The sequence below is a fragment of the Oncorhynchus keta genome, chromosome 9 (assembly GCF_023373465.1).
Source record: "Oncorhynchus keta strain PuntledgeMale-10-30-2019 chromosome 9, Oket_V2, whole genome shotgun sequence".
NCBI lineage: Eukaryota > Metazoa > Chordata > Actinopteri > Salmoniformes > Salmonidae > Oncorhynchus > Oncorhynchus keta.
The window spans coordinates 3,044,375-3,063,365 of NC_068429.1; the positions used below are offsets into that span (position 1 = coordinate 3,044,375).

At 44.5% G+C, this 18,991-nt stretch overlaps 1 protein-coding gene across 1 annotated transcript in view; it reads right to left on the bottom strand.

Annotated features, from left to right (window-relative positions):
* Positions 1–278: 278 nt before the first annotated feature.
* Positions 279–18,991, bottom strand: part of LOC127931873 (lysophosphatidic acid receptor 1-like) — a 76,678-nt gene continuing 57,965 nt past the window's right edge. The window contains exon 4 of the mRNA XM_052526012.1: positions 279–366. Coding sequence (XP_052381972.1) covers positions 279–366 — 88 coding nt within the window. The remainder of the gene's footprint in view (positions 367–18,991) is intronic.

The window sequence follows — 18,991 nt, forward strand, 5'->3', positions numbered from 1 at the left end:
ACGCATTAAGCTCTTTGGGAAAGGTGGGGTGCTGGGAAAGGGTCTCAGCTACATAAATGGTTGTTTTGTTCGATAAAGTCCTTCTTTATATCCCAAAAAAGTCAGTTTAGTTGGCGCACTTGATTCAGTAATCCACCGGTTCCCCTCGTTCAAAATGCAGACAAAGGAATCCCAAAAGTTACCAATAAACTTCAAGTCAAATAACGTTTCTAATCAATCCTCAGGTACCCTAATATGTAAATAAATGATACAATTTAAGACTGAGAATAGTATGTTTATTACCGAAGATAAATAACGAAGTGGCCGCCCTCATCCACGCCCTCAGCCACGCCCTCATCCACGCCCTCATCCACGCGCGGCACAAGACTACAGTCAAAAACGAGAGCCACCTTGAAAAACTACAAATTCTGGTTCATTTTTCAAAACACAAGCCTGAAACCCTTTTTAAAGACTGTTGACATCTAGTGGAAGCCCTAGGAACTGCAATCTGGGAGATATTCATTTGATTTCCCCATAAACAAGCATTTGAATGGGCAGACACCTCAACAAAAGAAACTTGGGTTTTCACCCGCCATATCAGTTCTGTTAAACTCACAGACATTATTTTCACAGTTTTAGAAACTACTACCAATTATATGCATATCCTAGCTTATGTGCCTGAGTAGCAGGCAGTTTACTTTGGGCACCTCAGTCATCCAAACTTCTGAATACTGCCCCCTAGCCTTAAGAAGTTTTAAAGGAGGAAAATAAATTCCAAAAATGAACTTTTAACAAGGCACACCTGTTAATTAAAATGCATTCCAGGTGACTACCTCATGAAGCTGGTTGAGAGAATGAACAGCTGTCATCAAGGCAAAGGGTGATTACTTTGAAGAATGTCAAATTTAAAATATATTATGATTTGTTTAACTCTTTTTTTGGTTACTACATAGTTCCATGTGTTATTTCATAGTTTTGATGTCTTCACTATTATTCTACAATGTATAAAATAGTAAAAATACATTTTTAAAAAAACCCTGGGATGAGTACGTGTGTCCCAAATAGGACGCATATATAGTTAGTAGTTCTCTGTTAAGGTCAAGGACTCTCCTTGGTTCCTCTGACACAAAATGATCCTCCTCTTATCTCCAACTAAAGACAACATGTTCTTGACCATCACAGCAACATCATTTACACATTCTGCTTTTATCAACATAACATTCTGATTATACCCAAAGACAAAGATGCATGAAGATTTACGCTCTACGATAACATTCAGCTGAAAATCTCTGTTAAAAAAATAACAATATTCAGACTTTGTAAGAGAGCAGATGTTTTGTTAAAGCTTTTCTCTCTGCTTTATGTTCTGCTCAGCGGGTCTCAGCGGGTCTGGCTGTACACCTCATGTCTCAGATATTCAGAGAGAGGCTCTCAGGAGTTAAACAAGCTGTAAGAGAAGAGCAGCCGACTCCCATGTTCTACCTGGAACCCTAAATAACATTTAGGTTCTCCCAACCGACAGGACAGAGACACAGAGAGAGAGAGAGGGAGAGAGAGGGAGGGAGGGAGAGGAGAGAGAGAGAGGGCGAGAGGGAGAGGGAGGGAGGGAGGGAGGGGGGGGGAGGGAGGGAGGGAGGGAGGGAGGGAGGGGAGGGAGGGAGGGAGGGAGGGAGAGGGAGAGGGAGAGGGGAGAGGGAGAGGGAGAGGGAGAGGGAGGGAGAGAGAGGGAGGGAGAGGGAGAGAGAGAAGACAGCTGTGGGTTGTGAATGGAATGAGAGAGAAACAATGACATCTGAAATATCTCTTTTTTGGGGGGGAACTTTGAGTGTAATGTTTACTGTGCATTTTATATTGTTTATTATTCTTTTCACTTGCTTTGGCAATGTAAACATACAGTATATTTCCCATGCCAATAAAACCAATTGAATTGACAGCTGTGAATTGTGAATGAGGAGAGAGACATCTGTCAAATTTTATGTTATGTGTCACATGCGCTCAACAGGTAAATACCATGAAATGCGTAATTACAAGCCCTTATTAACCAACAATGCAGTTCAGGAATTAGAGTTGAGACAATATTAGTTAATTTGTAAATGTAGGTAGGGTAGTTAATTTGTATATATAGGTAGGGGTGTGTCAAGTGACAATATATAGATAATAAGCAGTGAGTAGCAGCAGTGTAAAAACAAAGGGGGGGTCAATGTAAATAGTCCAGGTGGCCATTTTACTAATTGTTCATCAGTCTTATGGCTTGGGGGTAGAAGCTGTTAAGGAGCCTTTTGGACCTAGACTTGGCGCTCCAGTACCGCTTGTCGTGCGGTAGCAGAGAGAACAGTCTATGACTGGGGTGACTGCCTTGGATGGCAGGAAGCTTGGATGGCAGGAAGCCTGGATGGCAGGAAGCTTGCCCCCAGTGATGTACTGGGCCATACACACTACTCTTCGTATCGCAGTAGGATGATAAGCAGTTGCCGTACCAGGTTGTAATGCAACCAGTCAGGATGCTCTCGATAGTGCAGCTGTATAACTTTTTGAGGATCTGGGGACCCATGCCAAAGGAAAAGGCATTGTTGTGCCCTCTTCACAACTGTCTCGGTGTGTTTGGACCATGATAGATCGTTGGTGATGTGGACACCAAGGAACTTGAAACTCTCGACCCGTCAGGAAGTCCAGGCTCCAGTTGCAGAAGGTGTTTAGTCACAGGATCCTTAGCTTAGTGATCAGCTTTGAGGGCACTATGGTGTTGAACGCTGAGCTGTAGTCAATTAACAGCATTCTCACATCGGCGTTCCTTTTGTCCAGGTGGGAAAGGGCAGTGGAGTACAATTGAGATTGTGTTATCTGTGGATCTGTTGGGGTGGTATGCGAATTGGAGTGGGTCCAGGGTTTCAGGGATAATGGTGTTGATGTGAGCCATGAGCAGCCTAAGAAAGCATTTCATGGCTACAGCCATGAGTGCTACGGGACGTTAGTCATTTAGGCAGGTTACCTTCGCTTTCTTAGACATAGGGACTATGGTGGTATGCTTAAAACATGTAGGTATTACAGACTCGGTCAGGGAGAGGTTGAAAATGTCAGTGAACTCACTTGCCAGTTGGTCCGCGCATGCTCTGAGTACACATCCTGGTAATCCGTCTGGCCCTGCGCCCTTGTGAACGTTGACCTCTTAAAAAAGGTCTTTCTCACATCGGCTACGGAGAGCGTGATCAGACAATTGTCCGTAACAGCTGGTGCTCTCATGCATGCTTCAGTGTTGCTTGCATCGAAGCAAGCATAAAAGGCATTTAGCCCGTCTGGTAGGCTTGCATCACTGGGCAACTCTCGTCTGGCTTTCTCTTTTTATATATACGTTTTATAATAGTTTGCAAGCCCTGTCACATCTGACGAGCATCAGAGCCGGTGTAGTATACAGCTGTAGGTTGTGAATGGGGAGAGAGGAAAGATTCTGTATGGAAGAGGCTGTATGAGAGGGGAGAGAGAGTGTATGAGAGAGGCTGTATGCGAGGGGAGAGAGGCTGTATGAGAGGGGAGAGAGGCTGTATGAGAGGGGAGAGAGGCTGTATGAGAGGGGAGAGAGGCTGTATGAGAGAGGAGAGAGGCTGTATGAGAGAGGAGAGAGGCTGTATGAGAGGGGAGAGAGGCTGTATGAGAGGGGAGAGAGGCTGTATGAGAGGGAGAGAGGCTGTATGAGAGGAGAGAGGCTGTATGAGAGGGGAGAGAGGCTGTATGAGAGGGGAGAGAGGCTGTATGAGAGAGGAGAGAGGCTGTATGAGAGGGGAGAGAGAGTGTATGAGAGAGGAGAGAGGCTGTATGAGAGAGGAGAGAGGCTGTATGAAAGGGGAGAGAGGCTGTGTGAGAGGGGAGAGAGGCTGTATGAAAGGGGAGAGAGGCTGTATGAAAGGGGAGAGAGGCTGTGTGAGAGGGGAGAGAGAGTGTATGAGAGAGGAGAGAGGCTGTATGAGAGAGGAGAGAGGCTGTATGAAAGGGGAAAGAGGCTATATGAAAGGGGAGAGAGGCTGTGTGAGAGGGGAGAGAGGCTGTATGAAAGGGGAGAGAGGCTGTATGAAAGGGGAGAGAGGCTGTGTGAGAGGGGAGAGAGGCTGTATGAAAGGGGAGAGAGGCTGTATGAAAGGGGAGAGAGGCTGTGTGAGAACACTTCTCCCTCCTATTTACTGAGACCTGGGAAGTTGTGGGAACATGATGAGGACTAATTTATACCAGATGGCAGGGATGAACAGAGACTAAAACACAACACAGCCCAACCCTAACACACCCCTGAGAAAAGAAAACACAAACCAGAGAAAAACAGAAAATTAACATTCACATTGTCTATTCAGTTAGGAACATTCACATTGTCTATTCAGTTAGGAACATTCACATTGTCTATTCAGTTAGAAACATTCACATTGTCTATTCAGTTAGGAACAGTCACATTGTCTATTCAGTTAGGAACAGTCACATTGTCTATTCAGTTAGGAACAGTCACATTGTCTATTCAGTTAGGAACAGTCACATTGTCTATTCAGTTAGGAACAGTCACATTGTCTATTCAGTTAGGAACAGTCACATTGTCTATTCAGTTAGGAACAGTCACATTGTCTATTCAGTTAGGAACAGTCACATTGTCTATTCAGTTAGGAACAGTCACATTGTCTATTCAGTTAGGAACAGTCACATTGTCTATTCAGTTAGGAACAGTCACATTGTCTATTCAGTTAGGAACAGTCACATTGTCTATTCAGTTAGGAACAGTCACATTGTCTATTCAGTTAGGAACAGTCACATTGTCTATTCAGTTAGGAACAGTCACATTGTCTATTCAGTTAGGAACAGTCACATTGTCTATTCAGTTAGGAACAGTCACATTGTCTATTCAGTTAGGAACAGTCACATTGTCTATTCAGTTAGGAACATTCACATTGTCTATTCAGTTAGGAACAGTCACATTGTCTATTCAGTTAGGAACAGTCACATTGTCTATTCAGTTAGGAACAGTCACATTGTCTATTCAGTTAGGAACAGTCACATTGTCTATTCAGTTAGGAACAGTCACATTGTTTCCAACATATCATATCTCAGTCTAACTCTCTTCAGATGTCAGACTGGGAGAGTTAAAATAACACATCTGTTCCTCTCATGTCCTCTGAAAGCTGTTCTAGTATGCTGCTATAGAACTCTCGCTATTGGCCATTCACTACTCTGTGGTCTGGTGTCCTACTAGGGTATATCACAAAGGCACCCGTATAACAAACAGATGATACAATGTGCTGAAAGGAACAATCTCTGCCTCATCATCATTCTCATCAACAGCAGCACTTCCTCATAGATCTCTTATAGAAATGGTTCTGAATGACTAAATCGTCACCCTCTTCTGCAGAAATGGAAACGATTTCCTGAACTAATTTGGTCTAAAAGGCACTTTCAATAATTCTGTTTGAAAATGGCACTGGGGGTAAATGCAGTAAATGGTGTCCTGTTTCTCTATTACAGGAAGCCATTATGATGTTTTTAATATCGTTTCTAATATTTATGTCGACGTCCCAAATGGCACCCTATTCTCTGCATAGTGCACCCTATTCTCTACACAGTGCACCCTATTCTCTGCATAGTGCACCCTATTCTCTACACAGTGCACCCTATTCTCTACATCGTGCACCCTATTCGCTACATAGTGCACTATGTAGGTAATAGGGTGCCATTTGGGACACATTAGTCTCTGAGTAGGTTTGTTTCAGTCTCGCTGAGATAAAAAGCTAAAACGTCAACACAAATTTTCACCCAAAACTGAGCTGAGCCGTGTTACAGAAGACCGTGCTACAGTAGGCCGTGCTACAGTAGGCTGTGTTACAGTACAGTAGGCTGCGTTACAGTACAGTAGGCCGGGCTACAGTAGGCTGTGTTACAGTACAGTAGGCTGCGTTACAGTACAGTAGGCCGTGCTACAGTAGGCCGTGTTACAGTACAGTAGGCCGTGCTACAGTAGGCTGTGTTACAGTACAGTAGGCCGTGCTACAGTAGGCTGTGTTACAGTAGGCCGTGCTACAGTAGGCCGTGCTACAGTAGGCTGTGTTACAGTAGGCCGTGCTACAGTAGGCTGTGTTACAGTAGGCCGTGCTACAGTAGGCTGTGCTACAGTAGGCTGTGTTACAGTAGGCTGCGTTACAGTACAGTAGGCCGTGCTACAGTAGGCTGCGTTACAGTACAGTAGGCCGTGTTACAGAAGACCGTGCTACAGTAGGCTGTGTTACAGTACAGTAGGCCGTGCTACAGTAGGCCGTGCTACAGTAGGCTGTGTTACAGTACAGTAGGCCGTGCTACAGTAGGCCGTGCTACAGTAGGCTGTGTTACAGTACAGTAGGCCGTGCTACAGTACAGTAGGCTGTTACAGTACAGTAGGCTGTGTTACAGAAGACCGTGTTACAGAAGACCGTGCTACAGTACAGTAGGCAGTTACAGAAGACTGTGCTACAGTACAGTAGGCTGTGCTACAGAAGACCGTGCTACAGTAGGCTGTGTTACAGAAGGCTGTGCTACAGTACAGTAGGCCGTGCTACAGTAGGCCGTGCTACAGTACAGTAGGCCGTGCTACAGTAGACCGTGCTACAGTACAGTAGGCCGTGCTACAGTAGGCCGTTCTACAGTAGGCCGTGCTACAGTACAGTAGGCTGTTACAGTACAGTAGGCTGTGTTACAGAAGACCGTGTTACAGAAGACTGTGCTACAGTACAGTAGGCTGTGCTACAGAAGACCGTGCTACAGTAGGCTGTGTTACAGAAGGCCGTGCTACAGTAGGCCGTGCTACAGTACAGTAGGCCGTGCTACAGTAGGCCGTGCTACAGTACAGTAGGCCGTGCTACAGTAGACCGTGCTACAGTACAGTAGGCCGTGCTACAGTAGGCCGTGCTACAGTACAGTAGGCTGTTACAGTACAGTAGGCTGTGTTACAGAAGACCGTGTTACAGTAGACCGTGCTACAGTACAGTAGGCCGTGCTACAGTAGGCCGTGTTACAGTAGGCCGTGCTACAGTACAGTAGGCTGTTACAGTACAGTAGGCTGTGTTACAGAAGACCGTGCTACAGTAGGCTGTGTTACAGAAGGCCGTGCTACAGTAGGCCGTGCTACAGTACAGTAGGCCGTGCTACAGTAGGCCGTGCTACAGTACAGTAGGCCGTGCTACAGTAGACCGTGTACAGTACAGTAGGCCGTGCTACAGTAGGCCGTGCTACAGTACAGTAGGCTGTTACAGTACAGTAGGCTGTGTTACAGAAGACCGTGTTACAGTAGACCGTGCTACAGTACAGTAGGCCGTGCTACAGTAGGCCGTGTTACAGTAGGCCGTGCTACAGTACAGTAGGCTGTTACAGTACAGTAGGCTGTGTTACAGAAGACCGTGCTACAGTAGGCTGTGTTACAGAAGGCCGTGCTACAGTAGGCCGTGCTACAGTACAGTAGGCCGTGCTACAGTAGGCCGTGCTACAGTACAGTAGGCCGTGCTACAGTAGACCGTGCTACAGTACAGTAGGCCGTGCTACAGTAGGCCGTGCTACAGTACAGTAGGCTGTTACAGTACAGTAGGCTGTGTTACAGAAGACCGTGTTACAGAAGACTGTGCTACAGTACAGTAGGCTGTGCTACAGAAGACCGTGCTACAGTAGGCTGTGTTACAGAAGGCCGTGCTACAGTAGGCCGTGCTACAGTACAGTAGGCCGTGCTACAGTAGGCCGTGCTACAGTACAGTAGGCCGTGCTACAGTAGACCGTGCTACAGTACAGTAGGCCGTGCTACTACGTGCTACAGTACAGTAGGCTGTTACAGTACAGTAGGCTGTGTTACAGAAGACCGTGTTACAGTAGACCGTGCTACAGTACAGTAGGCCGTGCTACAGTAGGCCGTGTTACAGTAGGCCGTGCTACAGTACAGTAGGCTGTTACAGTACAGTAGGCTGTGTTACAGAAGACCGTGTTACAGAAGACTGTGCTACAGTACAGTAGGCTGTGCTACAGAAGACTGTGCTACAGTAGGCTGTGTTACAGAAGGCCGTGCTACAGTAGGCTGTGTTACAGAAGGCCGTGCTACAGTACAGTAGGCCGTGTTACAGTAGGCCGTACTACAGTACAGTAGACCGTGCTACAGTAGGCCGTGCTACAGTAGGCTGTGCTACAGTACAGTAGGCCGTGCTACAGTAGGCCGTGCTACAGTACAGTAGGCCGTGCTACAGTAGGCCGTGCTACAGTAGGCCGTGCTACAGTACAGTAGGCCGTGCTACAGTAGGCCGTGTTACAGAAGGCCGTGCTACAGTAGGCTGTGTTACAGAAGACCTTGCTAAAGTAGGCTGTGTTACAGAAGACTGTTACAGTAGGCCGTGCTACAGTACAGTAGGCTGTGCTACAGTAGGTCGTGCTACAGTACAGTAGGCCGTGCTACAGTAGGCCGTGCTACAGTAGGCCGTGCTACAGTACAGTAGACCGTGTTACAGTAGGCCGTGCTACAGTACAGTAGGCTGTTACAGTACAGTAGGCTGTGTTACAGAAGACCGTGCTACAGTACAGTAGGCTGTGCTACAGAAGACCGTGCTACAGAAGGCCGTGCTACAGTAGGCTGTGTTACAGAAGGCCGTGCTACAGTAGGCCGTGTTACAGAAGGCCGTGCTACAGTAGGCTGTGTTATAGAAGACCGTGCTACAGTAGGCTGAGTTACAGAAGACCTTGCTACAGTAGGCCGTGTTACAGAAGGCCGTGCTACAGTAGGCCGTGTTACAGAAGGCCGTGCTACAGTAGGCTGTGTTACAGAAGACCGTGCTACAGTACGCCGTGTTACAGAAGGCCGTGCTACAGTACAGTAGGCCGTGCTACAGTAGGCCGTGTTACAGAAGGCCGTGCTACAGTACAGTAGGCCGTGCTACAGTAGGCCGTGCTACAGTAGGCCGTGCTACAGTAGACCGTGCTACAGTAGACCGTGCTACAGTAGACCGTGCTACAGTAGGCCGTGCTACAGTAGGCCGTGCTACAGTAGGCCGTGTTACAGAAGGCCGTGCTACAGTAGGCCGTGCTACAGTACAGTAGGCCGTGCTACAGTACAGTAGGCCGTGCTACAGTTGGCTGTGCTACAGGACAGTAGGCCGTGCTACAGTAGGCCGTGCTACAGTAGACCGTGCTACAGTAGGCCGTGCTACAGTACAGTAGGCCGTGCTACAGTACAGTAGGCCATGCTACAGTTGGCTGTGCTACAGGACAGTAGGCCGTGCTACAGTAGACCGTGCTACAGTAGGCCGTGCTACAGTAGGCCGTGCTACAGTCGGCCGTGCTACAGTAGGCCGTGCTACAGTAGGCCGTGCTAGTGGTAGAAGCCACCATTTGGACACACCTACTCATTCAAGCGTTATTATTTATATTGTAGAATAACAGTTGACTATGAAATAACACATATGGTATCATGTAGTAACCAAAAAAAGTGTTAAACAAATCAAAACATATTTTATATTTGACATTCTTCAAAGTAGCCACCCTTTGCCTTAATGTCAGCTTTGCACACTCTTGGCATTCTCTCAACCAGCTTCATGAGGGAGTCACCTGGAATGCATTTCAACTAACAGGTGTGCCTTTTTAAAAGTTGGGGAATATCTTTCCTTCTTAATGCGTTTGAGCCAATCAGTTGTGTTGTGACAAGGTAGGGGTGGTATACAGAAGATAGCTCTATTTGATAAAAGACCAAGTCCATATTATGGCAAAAACAGTTTAAATAAGCAAAGAGAAACAACATTCCATCATTACTTTAAGACATGAAGGTCAGTCAATACGGAAAATGTCAAGAACTTTGAAAGTTTCTTAAAGGGCAGTCACAAAAAAAAAAATTCCTCACAGAGTTCAAGTAACAGACACATCAACTGTTCAGAGGAGACTGCGTGAATCAGACCTTCATGCTCAAATTGTTGCAAAGAAACCACTACTTTGTGTCCAATAAGCAGACATTTGCCAAGAAACACGAGCAATGGACATCATGTCTTTTGTTCTGACGAGTCCAAATGTTTCATGTTTTGTTCCTACCGCCGTGTCTTTGTGAGATGCAGAGTAATAATAATAATAATAATATAATATATGCCATTTAGCTGACGCTTTTATCCAAAGCGACTTACAGTCATGTGTGCATACATTCTACATATGGGTGGTCCCGGGAATCGAACCCACTACCCTGGAGTAAGTGACCGGATGATCTCTGCATGTGTTGTTCCTACGGTGAAGCATGGAGGAGGAGGTGTGATGGAGCTTTGCTGGTGACAGTGTCTGATTTATTTATAATTCAAGGCACACTTTATCAGCATTGCTACCACATCATTCTGCAGCGATACGTCATCCCATCTGGTTTGCGCTTAATGAGGCTATCATTTCTTTTTTCAACAGGACAATGACCCAAAACACATCTCCAGGATGTGTTAGTGTTTTATTTTTTTTATTTCACCTTTATTTAACCAGGTAGGCAAGTTGAGAACAAGTTCTCATTTACAATTTCGACCTGGCCAAGATAAAGCAAAACAGTTCGACACATACAACGACACAGAGTTGTAAGGGCTATTTGAGTGGAGTGCTGCATCAGATGACCTGGCCTCCACAATCACCCAACCTGAAGCCAATTGAGATGGTTTGGGATGAGTTGGACCGCAGAGTGAAGGAAAAGCAGCCAACAAGTGCTCAGCATACGTGGGAACTCCAAGGCTGTTGGAAAAGCATGTGGGACCTCCTTTAAGACGGTTGGAAAAGCATGTGGGACCTCCTTCAAGACGGTTGGAAAAGCATGTGGGACCTCCTTCAAGGCGGCTGGAAAAGCATGTGGGACCTCCTTCAAGACGGTTGGAAAAGCATGTGGGACCTCCTTCAAGACGGTTGGAAAAGCATGTGGGACCTCCTTCAAGACGGCTGGGAAAGCATGTGGGACCTCCTTCAAGACGGTTGGGGAAAAGCATGTGGGACCTCCTTCAAGACGGTTGGAAAAGCATGTGGGACCTCCTTCAAGACGGTTGGAAAAGCATGTGGGACCTCCTTCAAGACGGCTGGAAAAGCATGTGGGACCTCCTTCAAGACGGTTGGAAAAGCATGTGGGACCTCCTTCAAGACGGCTGGAAAAGCATGTGGGACCTCCTTCAAGACGGTTGGAAAAGCATGTGGGACCTCCTTCAAGACGGTTGGAAAAACATGTGGGACCTCCTTCAAGACGGCTGGAAAAGCATGTGGGACCTCCTTCAAGACGGCTGGAAAAGCAGCTGTAAAAACTTAAATCTAAATGAATTCATGAGGAATTTTAACATTGTATGTTTGAGAGGGATGAGGCAAAAGGAATGGCAAATAAGTCTGGCTGCACAACTGATTGGCAAACGTTCTGCAAATTGAGAACTCATGGGCTATTTATTTTTAGCACTTTCTGGGTTGCTTGATTGTTGTTAATGCTTTACTGGGAAGCTTATCAGAGGTAGACTTACTCATGTTATTTACATAGGAGCTGATAGTGCAGGGTGAGCTGCATAAAGTGGTCTTCCTACTATTGCACACCGCCTCAGTGCTAACAGTGTAACTTTGGTTTATAGGCTCACGATTACTGCTTACAATAGCTGTAGGATAAACAAATGTACTCGGTGCAATTGGGGGTACATAAATTAAATTACTTACATCGTGTTTGCCAATGCCCCTAGGATCAAGTGCATTTGATGCAGCATTATGATGACTCATTGTCACGGTGGTAGGGATCAACTGAGCTGTTTCTGGATCATTTACCAGTCATTGTTTCAACTCAGCCTTGAAATGCGTGGACAGAGTCCAGGAGCCAAGATGATTTGGATGGACTCCGTCATTCCTGTAGTGGTCAGGTGGCACAAAGAGGGCCCTTAAATGAACACGGAGAGCTAGCGTTAATAATGGCTCAAAGTGGAGGAGGAGGTCGACTTCATTTCTACTTGTTTTTGTAAGAAGTATTGACATGCTGAATGCACCAAGGTGTCCAGTTTAACTTCTGCAGGATCACCGTCTCAAAATCGGGACCGGTTTTGCTCAATAATGTGAGTAGAACGGCATTGTAAACAACAGCCAACTTTCCGGGATGTAGACATATCATCAGCAGCTTTAAAAAGCTGTGTTAATCTGCAGGGTCCAATCTACTGTAGCTGTCACAGCAAAACAAACAGCTATTGGTTGAGGACACGACAAAACACTTAAAGGCAACTGGTTTGATACATTCACCTCTTGACGGTAAACAATGTACTTACATTCAGTAATCTGTCTCCGATTTATCATCCTGAGAGTCTCAGAGATAAAATGTAGCATAGTTTTGTTTGATTAAAATCAGTTGTTATATCCTAACACGGTCCAGGAAAACGTTGCTTAACCCGGTCAGTTTCTGTACAATCTTCACTCCAAAAGGTAACCGACGTTGTTTCACTATTCTACATTAAGTTACACAACAAATCAGCCCATGAAGGTCAGCCATCATTATGAACCACCAAGCCGTCATATCGGCCCACTTGGGAATCTTCCCTATCATTGTTACCAATATCTACTGTTTGATTAGTTAGTTAGTAGATAAATGATTAAGCCAATTGGTGATGATTCATAGTTTAGGCTGGGTTCATGCAGATAATCAAGAATTCTACGGCGTTTGAAATGAGACTGACTTGAGGTGAAGAATAACTCATTAATTGATCAGATATTAAAATTATAACTTTGTAATCTGAAGATTTTCCTTGGTGCCCCGACTTCCTAGTTAATTACATCTACATGATTAGTTTAATCACGTAATAATAATTACAGAGAATTGATGTGATAAAATAACAGTCTTCACCTTTAATGATGCCAAAGACACACACACACACACACACACACACACACACACTTGGGGTCACTTAGAAATGTCCTTGTTTTTGAAAGAAAAGCACATTTTTTTACCATTAAAATTAATCAAATTGATCAGAAATACTGTGTAGACATTGTTAATGTTGTAAATGACTATTGTAGCTGGAGACAACTGATTTTTAATAGAATATCTTCATAGGTGTATAGAGGCCCATTATCAGCATCCATCACTTCTGTTTTCCAACGGCACGTTGTGTTAGCTAATCCAAGTTAATCATTTTAAAAAGGCTAATTGTTCATCAGAAAATCCTTTTGAAATTATGTATATAGGGTCCTATCCAGAAGAGGTGTTTAAACTACAAGCGCACAGCTTGGACACCCATGCATATCCCACAAGTAGGGATGAACGATATATTGGCGACCGTATCGGAATTGGACGATATGGGCTGAAAATGTCAACATTGGCCCGATGTCTAGTTTAATGGCGATGTGCAAAGCTGACCTGCATACCTGTATAACGTAGGTAGATGACCTGCATACCTGTATAACGTAGGTAGATGACCTACATACCTGTATAACGTAGGTAGATGACCTACATACCTGTATAACGTAGGTAGATGACCTGCATACCTGTATAACGTAGGTAGATGACCTGCATACCTGTATAACGTAGGTAGATGACCTGCATACCTATATAACGTAGGTAGATGACCTGCATACCTGTATAACGTAGGTAGATGACCTGCATACCTGTATAACGTAGGTAGATGACCTGCATACCTGTATAACGTAGGTAGATGACCTGCATACCTGTATAACGTAGGTAGATGACCTGCATACCTGTATAACGTAGGTAGATGACCTGCATACCTGTATAACGTAGGTAGATGACCTGCATACCTGTATAACGTAGGTAGATGACCTGCATACCTGTATAACGTAGGTAGATGACCTGCATACCTGTATAACGTAGGTAGATGACCTACATACCTATATAACGTAGGTAGATGAGGTACATACCTGTATAACGTAGGTAGATGACCTGCATACCTGTATAACGTAGGTAGATGAGGTACATACCTGTATAACGTAGGTAGATGACCTGCATACCTGTATAACGTAGGTAGATGACCTACATACCTATATAACGTAGGTAGATGACCTGCATACCTGTATAACGTAGGTAGATGACCTACATACCTATATAACGTAGGTAGATGACCTGCATACCTGTATAACGCAGGTAGATGACCTACATACCTGTATAACGTAGGTAGATGACCTGCATACCTGTATAACGTAGGTAGATGACCTACATACCTGTATAACGTAGGTAGATGAGGTACATACCTGTATAACGTAGGTAGATGACCTGCATACCTGTATAACGTAGGTAGATGACCTGCATACCTGTATAACGTAGGTAGATGACCTGCATACCTGTATAACGTAGGTAGATGACCTACATACCTATATAACGTAGGTAGATGACCTGCATACCTGTATAACGTAGGTAGATGACCTGCATACCTGTATAACGTAGGTAGATGACCTGCATACCTATATAACGTAGGTAGATGACCTGCATACCTGTATAACGTAGGTAGATGACCTGCATACCTGTATAACGTAGGTAGATGACCTACATACCTGTATAACGTAGGTAGATGAGGTACATACCTGTATAACGTAGGTAGATGACCAGCATACCTGTATAACGTAGGTAGATGACCTGCATACCTGTATAACGTAGGTAGATGACCTGCATACCTGTATAACGTAGGTAGATGACCTACATACCTATATAACGTAGGTAGATGACCTGCATACCTGTATAACGTAGGTAGATGACCTACATACCTGTATAACGTAGGTAGATGACCTGCATACCTGTATAACGTAGGTAGATGACCTGCATACCTGTATAACGTAGGTAGATGACCTGCATACCTGTATAACGTAGGTAGATGACCTGCATACCTGTATAACGTAGGTAGATGACCTGCATACCTGTATAACGTAGGTAGATGACCTGCATACCTGTATAACGTAGGTAGATGACCTGCATACCTGTATAACGTAGGTAGATGACCTGCATACCTGTATAACGTAGGTAGATGACCTGCATACCTATATAACGTAGGTAGATGACCTGCATACCTGTATAACGTAGGTAGATGACCTGCATACCTGTATAACGTAGGTAGATGACCTGCATACCTGTATAACGTAGGTAGATGACCTGCATACCTATATAACGTAGGTAGATGACCTGCATACCTGTATAACGTAGGTAGATGACCTGCATACCTGTATAACGTAGGTAGATGACCTGCATACCTGTATAACGTAGGTAGATGACCTGCATACCTGTATAACGTAGGTAGATGACCTGCATACCTGTATAACGTAGGTAGATGACCTGCATACCTGTATAACGTAGGTAGATGACCTGCATACCTATATAACGTAGGTAGATGACCTGCATACCTGTATAACGTAGGTAGATGACCTACATACCTATATAACGTAGGTAGATGACCTACATACCTATATAACGTAGGTAGATGACCTGCATACCTGTATAACGTAGGTAGATGACCTACATACCTATATAACGTAGGTAGATGAGGTACATACCTATATAACGTAGGTAGATGACCTGCATACCTGTATAACGTAGGTAGATGACCTGCATACCTGTATAACGTAGGTAGATGACCTGCATACCTGTATAACGTAGGTAGATGACCTGCATACCTGTATAACGTAGGTAGATGACCTGCATACCTGTATAACGTAGGTAGATGACCTGCATACCTGTATAACGTAGGTAGATGACCTGCATACCTGTATAACGTAGGTAGATGACCTGCATACCTGTATAACGTAGGTAGATGACCTGCATACCTATATAACGTAGGTAGATGACCTACATACCTGTATAACGTAGGTAGATGACCTGCATACCTGTATAACGTAGGTAGATGACCTACATACCTATATAACGTAGGTAGATGAGGTACATACCTGTATAACGTAGGTAGATGACCTGCATACCTGTATAACGTAGGTAGATGAGGTACATACCTGTATAACGTAGGTAGATGACCTGCATACCTGTATAACGTAGGTAGATGACCTACATACCTATATAACGTAGGTAGATGACCTGCATACCTGTATAACGTAGGTAGATGACCTACATACCTATATAACGTAGGTAGATGACCTGCATACCTGTATAACGCAGGTAGATGACCTACATACCTGTATAACGTAGGTAGATGACCTGCATACCTGTATAACGTAGGTAGATGACCTACATACCTGTATAACGTAGGTAGATGAGGTACATACCTGTATAACGTAGGTAGATGACCTGCATACCTGTATAACGTAGGTAGATGACCTGCATACCTGTATAACGTAGGTAGATGACCTGCATACCTGTATAACGTAGGTAGATGACCTACATACCTATATAACGTAGGTAGATGACCTGCATACCTGTATAACGTAGGTAGATGACCTGCATACCTGTATAACGTAGGTAGATGACCTGCATACCTATATAACGTAGGTAGATGACCTGCATACCTGTATAACGTAGGTAGATGACCTGCATACCTGTATAACGTAGGTAGATGACCTACATACCTGTATAACGTAGGTAGATGAGGTACATACCTGTATAACGTAGGTAGATGACCTGCATACCTGTATAACGTAGGTAGATGACCTGCATACCTGTATAACGTAGGTAGATGACCTGCATACCTGTATAACGTAGGTAGATGACCTACATACCTATATAACGTAGGTAGATGACCTGCATACCTGTATAACGTAGGTAGATGACCTACATACCTGTATAACGTAGGTAGATGACCTGCATACCTGTATAACGTAGGTAGATGACCTGCATACCTGTATAACGTAGGTAGATGACCTACATACCTGTATAACGTAGGTAGATGACCTACATACCTATATAACGTAGGTAGATGACCTGCATACCTGTATAACGTAGGTAGATGACCTGCATACCTGTATAACGTAGGTAGATGACCTACATACCTGTATAACGTAGGTAGATGACCTGCATACCTGTATAACGTAGGTAGATGACCTGCATACCTGTATAACGTAGGTAGATGACCTGCATACCTGTATAACGTAGGTAGATGACCTGCATACCTGTATAACGTAGGTAGATGACCTGCATACCTATATAACGTAGGTAGATGACCTGCATACCTGTATAACGTAGGTAGATGACCTGCATACCTGTATAACGTAGGTAGATGACCTGCATACCTATATAACGTAGGTAGATGACCTGCATACCTGTATAACGTAGGTAGATGACCTGCATACCTGTATAACGTAGGTAGATGACCTGCATACCTGTATAACGTAGGTAGATGACCTGCATACCTGTATAACGTAGGTAGATGACCTGCATACCTGTATAACGTAGGTAGATGACCTGCATACCTGTATAACGTAGGTAGATGACCTGCATACCTATATAACGTAGGTAGATGACCTGCATACCTGTATAACGTAGGTAGATGACCTACATACCTATATAACGTAGGTAGATGACCTACATACCTATATAACGTAGGTAGATGACCTGCATACCTGTATAACGTAGGTAGATGACCTACATACCTATATAATGCAGGTAGATGAGGTACATACCTATATAACGTAGGTAGATGACCTGCATACCTGTATAACGTAGGTAGATGACCTACATACCTATATAACGTAGGTAGATGACCTGCATACCTGTATAACGTAGGTAGATGACCTACATACCTATATAACGTAGGTAGATGACCTGCATACCTGTATAACGTAGGTAGATGACCTACATACCTGTATAACGTAGGTAGATGACCTACATACCTATATAACGTAGGTAGATGAGGTACATACCTGTATAACGTAGGTAGATGAACTACATACCTGTATAACGTAGGTAGATGACCTGCATACCTGTATAACGTAGGTAGATGACCTACATACCTGTATAATAATAATATAATATAATATAATAATAATATAATATAATAATAGCGGTCGAATAAACATCAACCCAATGAATCTTAATCTCATGGCTTCCACTAAAACTTCAACTCAATGCATCTGAACTGCTCATGGTTTCCTGATGAAAGCAAATTAGTGTCCAGTCTTGATTTTTTTTAAGAATGTAAAAATATATATATATTTCAGACCAATTAATGTCTACTAGCAATAACATAAGCACCAAACCAGACAGGCAAGTTCAGGTAATCTGACACCCCTCAGACCAAGGACAAATCTCCAATTTAATACAAGGCCATCACTAAATTGAATGCTTTACAAAATAAGATAAAAAGTAAATCCACCTTCAAGAAAACAACAAAATAACATCTAACGCTATCGATCGTATGTCTGGACAGATACTAAATCACATAAAATGTTAAGTGTATTACATGCTAGGTATTTTCTCTGTAACGTCTACTAGTTCAATGTTTGTAATGTCTTAATGTTAAATGTAATTGTTTGTCATGTATATTTTGTCCCATGTTGGAGGCAGGGAAGAATAGCTGACGTTAAGGAAACAGCTATGTTGGATCCACAGCTTTGCAGAACTAGGCAGACTGCAGAAGTGTAGACATGGAAAGACAGAATGAAGCGGACGAGTTGTGCTCAGGAGACTTTACAGCTGTCAAACCGAGATGGGAGGACATGGTCCATGGTTCAGGCAGGCCAGAGATGGGAGGGCTTGTCCATGGATTAAGGCAGGCAGGCCAGAGATGGGAGGGCTTGGTCCATGGTTTACGGCAGGCAGGCCAGAGATGGGAGGGCTTGGTCCATGGTCTAAGGCAGGCAGGCCAGAGATGGGAGGGCTTGGCCCATGGTCTAAGGCAGGCAGGCCAGAGATGGGAGGGCTTGGCCCATGGTCTAAGGCAGGCAGGCCAGAGATGGGAGGGCTTGGTCCATGGTTTACGGCAGGCAGGCCAGAGATGGGAGGGCTTGGCCCATGGTCTAAGGCAGGCAGGCCAGAGATGGGAGGGCTTGGTCCATGGTTTAAGGCAGGCAGGCCAGAGATGGGAGGGCTTGGCCCATGGTCTAAGGCAGGCAGGCCAGAGATGGGAGGGCTTGGCCCATGGTCTAAGGC